General features: G+C 46.9%; 1 protein-coding gene across 1 annotated transcript in view; it reads left to right on the forward strand.

Moving 5' to 3' along the window:
- Window positions 1–6,517, forward strand: part of LOC142814409 (sperm-specific sodium:proton exchanger-like) — a 17,209-nt gene extending 10,692 nt beyond the window's left edge. Inside the window, exons 6-12 of the mRNA XM_075893161.1 lie at window positions 580–705; window positions 1,617–1,712; window positions 2,641–2,820; window positions 3,388–3,525; window positions 4,523–4,720; window positions 5,822–5,968; window positions 6,064–6,517. Of these exons, the coding sequence (XP_075749276.1) occupies window positions 580–705; window positions 1,617–1,712; window positions 2,641–2,820; window positions 3,388–3,525; window positions 4,523–4,720; window positions 5,822–5,968; window positions 6,064–6,126 (948 nt within the window). The 3' untranslated portion in view covers window positions 6,127–6,517. The remainder of the gene's footprint in view (window positions 1–579; window positions 706–1,616; window positions 1,713–2,640; window positions 2,821–3,387; window positions 3,526–4,522; window positions 4,721–5,821; window positions 5,969–6,063) is intronic.
- Window positions 6,518–8,690: the final 2,173 nt, after the last annotated feature.

The raw sequence follows: 8,690 nt of genomic DNA on the forward strand, positions 1-8,690 counted from the left end.
GAAAGGGCATGTTCGCGGGAGTGACTCTGAGGCCTTCACAAGTTTCTACAAACGCATTCCCAAAATGTGCGACGAAATAAGAATGGGAGTTTAAAATCCCTGGCGCAAACCAAACACCACGTCTCCGTCATCGAAACAATGTACGAGATAAATGAAGTTTGGTGGTGCCCAGGTGACAGGGGTTATAACCCACATCGCCTCCCTCCCACTCATCTCTTACAGGTCATCACTCAATCTCCCATGGAGTGAATTCCTTGTTTTGCTTTCAAATTTGTTGAAATGAATTTGCCATGCTGCTGGTGCAACTGCCTCGAGTTTTGATCTGTAGTTGCGCATGCTTTCAAAACGGATCTTCCAGCAGCTCTCTCCCATAACGTGGTTGTCCGAAAGGCAAGCTGAAATAAAATATTTTGCTCATTTATGTTTTTCGGACAAGCGATTGTGCGCCTCCTCGACTGCTCTGTCCGTGGAACGTTAATTTGCGGTCAGCCTTGAACGTCTCAATTAACCGGACGCGCGACATCGTCACGTCCTGCTGGACCTAAAAGAATGTTGTTTTTATTCAATTCATTCTCACAGATGCTCAAGGCTCGGCGCATGTGCATCATTGCTGGTCCCTGCAGCCTGCCGACCAGCTACAAGCCCATCGCCATGCTGCGCGTGATTCCCTGGATCGACTCGGACAGCGTGCGGCAGTTCCTCGCGGTGCGTCGTCTTAAGCCGCTCTGGCTTACTCGCTCTCCCACGTCGAACTGTTAGTCTCTCGCAGTATGACCTCTTCTGTTGTCGCCAGGCCAACAACCACTATTTTGCTCCTGGGAGGTAGTTTGCCAATGTCTCGGCAAACGCAACCATCAAATTTATGACCAGCCTAAAGCATTACGATGTTCTCTGGCAATTATGTTAATTGTGAACTGGCCCCCTAGCTGTTCAATAACGTAAACATACATACATACATACATACATACATACATACATACATACATACATACATACATACATACATACATACATACATACATACATACATACATACATACATACATACATACATACATACATACATACATACATACATACATACATACATACATACATACATATATACATACATACATACATACATACATACATACATACATACATACATACATACATACATACATACATACATACATACATACATACATTGTAATACATACATCAGTGTGCTCTCTCTTGTACGTAGTCGTTACGATCAGCCCGTAGGGCTATCATCATTTAAGCTGCTTTATTTTAATATCCTGTTGTATAATGTTTTCTCTATTCATAGTTCTCCTCACTATCCATTTTTCATAATTTTGGAGAATATATATTTTACGTACTCTTTCAGTGACTGTCTTTAGACCTTTTTACAGTGAAGTCACGACTATCCACTGCCTATAATTCTTTTTTTTGTGTGTTTTACCAAGATTGCCCTAGGTACTTTTTGGCCACATATTGTCTCTGCGCCAATAACTCCGGCTATCATCATCATCCGTTCATATGCATTTGCTTTCCTGTTGCACTAATCAGGCTGCTGATAGTAAAACCAGGCAAACGCTGACATTAAGCGGCAGTAGCGTCGTTTCCCGTAGATCCAGATCCGGCCGGTCTCGTTCGCGCCCCAGGATGTGATCGTGGAGCGAGGGGAGGAGAACCCAATCTTGCTCACTTACTCGGGGATCCTCAAGGTACGTGCATCCGTCGTGACGGTAAACTGGGGTCTTTATTTCAGCCGTGGTTAACGATATAGCACGCTCTGCTATGGAAAACAACCTGACCTTTACGGATACATTATCTTCGCCAATATAAGAAACAGTGTCTAAAGTCGATAGGACCATTGATCGGCCAGAAAACATCCGGAAAGCATAATAATGTGTGATAACGTCAGCTTGGGGCCAGTTAGTGCTTGCCTGTAAAGAAAGGATTCATCGTGTTCTCAACGCAAGTATGACCCACGAAGGTTTTAAAAAAGTTGCTGGAGAGTAAATTCTTGCCCATGAGTTAAGCTGTGCCAAGCGTAAAACGGCGGCTGTGGCAGCCATCTTGCTAGGGGCATGATGAGCTGTTGGCGTTCGGCAATTGAGAAGGTGCGTTTTCCTCGCACATCCAAAGAGTTTAACGTGGCAACCTTTTCGGGTCAGATAGTGCTCAAAGTTCGTCCTTGTGTTACTAGTGTTTTTTTTAGTAAGTCTCAAATTCAAGGAGCATTTTCGGTGATGAAGTCACCGATGCTAGTCTCTGCAGATTATTTCTTCGGAAACAACTATAGTTAACGTAGCCTTTATACTAACAAATCAAAGCCACTTGATGTCTAAGTGGCTCCAACACCAGGAAATAGCATGTTTCTGATATCTTTGGAGGGCTAAACCTGACTGCACTACTGCTGGCAAAGCATTGCGGGAGCTTTCACTCCAGCAATTTTTTTAAAACCTCCTTGGTATGACCCGATACACCGACGTCCACTACGTGGCGCTCACGTAACACTTGTGGCGCTTGGACGCGAAATTTAAGCTCTCAATTTGTTCGCGTACGTAGCGACAAACGTCGGTTAATGTGAAATTCACAACAAATCAACCGCCCAGTGCTGCCAAGTGAAACCGGCACGCGCGCTCGCAGATCGAAGGCGAGTTCGAGAACGCCCGAGACGGCTCGCTGCCAAACTTGGTGTCGCAGCTGTTCTTCTATAACGAGGGCTACTTCCTGGACTACGTGAGCGCGCCTGCCTGTCTCGGTGTCCTGGGACTCGTCACCGACGAGCCGTCCATCACGCGCGTGGTCGCCGAGACGCAGATCAACGTGAGCACTGACTGATCTGAACTGCGCCACATTTTGTCTTCGTCACACATACTCCCAACAGGTGAAGGAGACGAGGAGACGACAACTTGTTTCAACCGCTGCTGCTGCTTCATGCTTGTCACATGCTGAAGGGTAAGGGAAAAAACAGAGGCGTCACAGAGTTATGCGCGAAACTCTGTGTCGTCTTGCACATCACTCTGTGACGCCTCCAGTTTTTTTTTTTCCTTACCCTGCAGCGCATCACAAGCGTAAACACCAACTAGCCACCATTGCCGCCTTATTAGCGCTGCTGCTGCTGCCGTACCTTGCGCGCACAAAGTTTACTTGCCGTTTACGCACACACACTTGTCGTTTTTAACCAGCATCGCGAACACTGCTTTCCTCTGGCATAATAGAATACACAAACAGCACAGCGGACAAGCACAGAGGAAGGCAACAACACACAACACACACCTTTCTCTGCCCTTGTCCGTTGCGCTGTTCGTATATTTAATTAGGTCCTACCAACTTGTCCGCCTTTAGACGCATCTGGCATAATAGTTGCACGTCCTGATGGTTGCTTTGCAGGCCTACGTGGTACCCAGGCAGCGCGTCATGGAGGCTATACAGATCTTCACCAGGCCTCCAAGCTTTATCTTCCAGATCTGGTCTTACATAGCCAGGATCATTGCCTTCATGGTACTACAGACGCAGCCGAAGTACCAGGTCAGCGACCAAAATTATTTCACTTTTCTCGTCGAAAAGTGCCTTTGTGATTTCCTTAAGCAGTGTTGTTGGTATTACTGCGATGTTAGAAACCTGTAAATATACCTCATCGAGAAAACAACTCCACTCGACGGCGCGTTGCGCTTTTTGTTGCAGCTGCGAAAAACGTGCGCGTAGAAAAAAATACATCATCATCATCATCATCACCACCACCACCACCAGCCTGACTACATCCACTACAGGACAAATGCCTCTCCCATGTTCCGCCAGTTAACTCGGTCCTGTGCTTGCTGCTGCCAATCTATACCCGCCAACTAAAAAAAATAGTACTGTAGCTCTTATAGCGTTTGAGAAGGCCTTGTAGTGCGCTTTGCCAACTAACGCACATTGAATGAACCTAACAAATTAACCTTTATTGCATCTCTTAGATACAGTCATAACGGAAGCCATCCATCATGTGCGTTATCACACTGTAGTATAAGGACGAATATGTGTAATATTGATCAGCCTTACGTTGTAGTAAAATTTCAAAAGTTTGAGCATAGCCACGTTTTACGGATAGCCATGCGGTCATATTATTGTTGGTTCAGACCTCAGAGCCCACAAAATCTTTGCGTGTGCATTTTTGTTTTTATAAGGTGTTAGGAGCACAGCCATGATTCTAATATCGGGAAAAGGTAAAAAAAAAGGTAGATAATTGTTTGGGCACGCACATATACATATAACCTAAAAAGAAAATCGGGGGACTTGTATTGTCATACACATACATAGCTGTGCTAATGCTAGGAATCGTAACGGCAGGTAGTTCGTTTGCAAGGGTGAAAAGGTACAGAACGCTCGAAACGTATATGTTAACTTATTAACTACAGTATAATAAATGTGTGCTCAAAGGTAGGAACTCGCCTGAAATATAGCCTAACTTATAAGTTCTAAATGTTTTATAACACTATATCCGCAGTGATCACTGCTCTCCTTTGTACTTTCCATCCTGATACAGACGTGGCCCCTGGACAAGATTAGCCGGAGGCTTGAATCCTTCCTCCTGCCAGACCTGGAACGCTGCTCGAAGTTCAACCTGACAGCGGAGGTAGAAGACGCTATCTTGATACAGGGCACTGCCCTTGACCCCGAAACGCAAGATTATTTCGTCGCCCCTATCTATCTTCCTTCACAAGCCATGAAGATAACCTTCCCGGTAAAGTTAATGCACTTGCTTTAATATTCTTCAATGCGCAATTACGTAGGCGAGCGCACAAGAAGAGCCTAGAAAACCTCTCGTCCCCCTACCCTAGATGGGTCGGGACACAGATGCAGTCGCGTAATACTTATAATTTCGCAACCCATGGAATGCGAAGCAGCTCTTTGACTCACGTGTGTAACGCCATACGTACGTGCGTCTGTACGAACGCGCCACAACGCGTTCCCCTAGCCGCATATGTTGGAGCGGTGCCAAGAAGGTCAAGTCAGCTGCGCGTTGATGTCACGCTCCCCTTGCACACTTCCCTCACTGGTGCGCGCTGACGTCACTCTCTCCCTCACCCGCAGCACGCTCGCCGCAGCGCCCGCAGCTGCTGGCTCCTCCACCCACTAGCAACACATTTCTCTCTCACTTCATCCTTTCTGCCGTCTGCAACGCTCGACCGCAAGATCGCAGGTCGAGGGGAAACACTCTTTCGGCTCATTTATCTGCGATGAAAATAACACGAAACCCAACCCCTCTCCCATGTATTTGCGTCTTGAACAAAAGTTTACGTGAGTTAACGCTAGACCGAGTTTCACTTCAAACCGTTCCGGCACCCACGTAGACGCCCGTTTCAACCGGGTCAACGCCGTGCGCACCGCTGCTGCTTCGCATCTCTTCGGGGTTCCCTTCAGGGAGATCGTTTATAATTTTATATATGCCTCCATCGGTGGGCGTGGCTGATAAGCAACGGCGTGTAAGCTTTTCTGTGGACACCCATCGTTTTACCTCGAGCTGTAAGAGCATTGCTCCTAAAAGGGAGTGGGTGGGTGGAGTGATTTCACCGCAAGGTTGTGGTGTCCCTTCTTACCCTTCTTTAGCTTCCTGGCTTTTTATCCCCTGCACACCCTGGCCCGCGTATAAGTGCGCAAATCTACTCCCTGCGTCTCAAACTAATGCATTGCGGTGTTCTAACCGATTCTTTGCAGCTCGAAGTGACCAACTAATTTCGCTAATTTCCGGTGAGTAAGATTCGCTAATGAACTAACCGAGTGCGTGATGCATAAGAACTTGTTATGCCTACTCTAACAATCTCTTCCGTTTTTCATCCGACAGTTCTACAAAGACCGAATGCGCCCGGTGATGTTGATAATCGCCGGCAAGGACTACAAGCTTCCGCCGGAAGTGGACTGGCTCCAGACCAAAGGGGACGACGAGATGCAAAATGAATACGAGAAAAACTTCAAAATAGCCAACACTACGGTAGTAATAGCCTTTCTCGTGTGACTTGTCATTCGAAACCACCCCGTAACCTATCATGTGTCTCTGACTGCCCCGCCTCCTTCTTGTGCTTTCAGGAGCAGAGTGACGATTTGACTGAGAAGGCCATGTCACACCGGCAAAGTATGGACTTGTATTGAGAGAGTGCAAGAAGAGGAGGACGTCGTCTTGTTTGTGCGATACGACGAGGCATTCGGCGATGACTGCGGAAAGCCAACTTGTTGACATTGAACAATTAATTTGCATGTTATCGTATAGCTGAATCAGAAAAATAGATTATACTAATAATAGATAAAACTAATAGATAATACAACTGGTACGTACTTCGAATGGATGCGCTATTCACAGGAATTCGACTCATCTTGCCGCACGTGATAATAGAGCTCGTTCAATTTGTACGTGTTTTCACACAAACTGATTTGCTCCATGTACCACGTCACCTCGCTTGGTGACGTGTAGCCTATTTTATCCTTATATGCCGACCAAGTCGACATTTGGCGCATCGAATGTAAAGTTATTTGCATTGTACACCGAATAGAGCCGAATATAGTTTTCCAACCAGACGATGTGTCTCTACGACTACGAGTGTGTACTTCAAATGTGTTGTGGTGTGCCAGCTACGTGCATGTATGGTTGCCAGTGTGTTTAAAGAATCAAGTACGCTTTCCTGAAAACATTCAAAGTTTACTTCCTACACAGTGTCCTGACTGATATTAGGGAGTTTTAGTGCTGGGTACCCAATCGGCTTGCGTACCCAGGACGTTGCGGTGGTGGTATTGCGCATGCGCAAAACCCCAAACAGATGCGTCGCAAGATCGCTGGGGCGATGGGGCCGTGCGTTCGCGTGGCCATAAACATCGCTACCACCACTGGCCTCCTAGCGGAAATAAGCTGCACTGGCGCACATGCTGGCACATCATGATGTTCCGCGTGACGTCACCCACCTTCACGGCGAGCAAAGCCTAGGCTGGCCAGCGCCACCACTTTAAGTTTTAAGCACAAATATTATAGTGGATAGCCACTATATCATGGCAAAAGGCACCAAATCTCGGACAGCATAGATCGACCGCATTTTAAGGTCCACCTTCGCAGGAACTCACGGTATCCGCACGGCGGATACTCTAGCCGTTGAGTTAAAATAAGCCAAAGTGCGAGCACCAATAGTGATTACATTGTTTCAGCCAGATTACCACAGCTAGAATGGCCTGGAACATGGAAACTAAAAACATGCCAGCCCCCGACAAGCTGAATAGGTGGCGCCATCTAGCGCAGCCATAGTGAACCAGAAAATCACAACATTGTTATTGCAGAAACATTGTGCATTGTACGGCATGTGCAAAAACCGCGCAGCGCCGTTATTACAAATGAGTAACCTTTTTATTCATTTTCACCCCAAAAACATTACGCGTAAGCCAACATGTTCGTGACTGTGGTTGCACGAAGTGTCACAAGATGTCGACACTATCGTTACCGCAACCTTGTATTTCTCACTTTTTTTGCGATAAAAAAGTCTCGTGATTTTGCCGCAACGGTGATTCATTCCTACGTAAGTTAAATGCAGTTTAAATGCAGTTAACATCACCATTTATGGTTTGCGAAAACGTAAAGGCATACATGTTTACGTATGATGAGCTCAAAACGTTGGAAGAGGCACGTTCTGGTAGGATGGTAAACGCGAACTGGTATCCGGTAACACGTTAACGTAAAGAAGTATACGTACAAGCTAAAAGTTACACAGAGTTGCACGTTACACCGTTGCTCTGTCGTCGCGCTTGTCGGACTTCGACCGGCCGCCTGGATTGCTTGGCATCGACGGTGCCGGCTTCAGTCGCAAGTGTGGCGCATACAAAAAAGTTTTTTGTTGTTGTTTCGTGTTTATAACTGTCATATTATTTAAAAATGACTCATTGAAATTAGTTTACTACATGTAACTATGTAAATTAAATTTATTGTTTTAAATCGTAAAAATAAATAATACTTACACGACAATTAAGACGCTATGGCGCTGCGAGCGCGTGTGACCTTCGTGCGGCTTGCGTTTGCTTGCGCGCCTCTATAAGGCATTCCAGAGGGAGTTTTAGTGCTGGGTACGCATTCTCTTGGGGCGCTGCGGGCTTGGGAGCGCGCGGCGTTGCGTGCCCAACCCATACCCAACCGGAATAGGGAGTTTTAGTGCTGGGTACGCAGGCGGCTTGCGTACGTAGGACGATGGGGCGGCGGTATTGCGCATGCGCGAAGCCCCAAAGAGATGCGTCGCAAGATCGCTGGGGCGATGCGTCTGTGCGGCCATAAACAACGCTGCCACCACTGGCCTCCTAGCGGAGATAAGCTGCCGTGGCGCACATGCTGGCGCATCATGTTACCTTGACGGCGAGCAAAGCTGAGGCTGGCCTGAGCCACCACTTTGACTTTTAAGTTTTAAGCGCAAATATTATAGTGGCTAGCCACTATACGAATAGCATGGCACAAAGTCGCGAAATCACGGACAGCATGGATCGGCCGCCTTGTAAGGTCCACCTTCGCGAAAATTCACGGTATCCGCACTGCGGATACTCTTGCCGTCGAGTTAAAATAAGCCAAAGTGCGATCACTTATAGCGATTACACGGTTTCAGCCAGATTTCCACAGCTAGAATGGCCTGGAACATAGAACTAAAAATTTGCCATCTCCCGACCAGCTGACTAGGTGGCGCCATCTAGCGAGG

The sequence above is a fragment of the Rhipicephalus microplus genome, chromosome 4 (assembly GCF_043290135.1).
Source record: "Rhipicephalus microplus isolate Deutch F79 chromosome 4, USDA_Rmic, whole genome shotgun sequence".
NCBI classification, from domain to species: domain Eukaryota; kingdom Metazoa; phylum Arthropoda; class Arachnida; order Ixodida; family Ixodidae; genus Rhipicephalus; species Rhipicephalus microplus.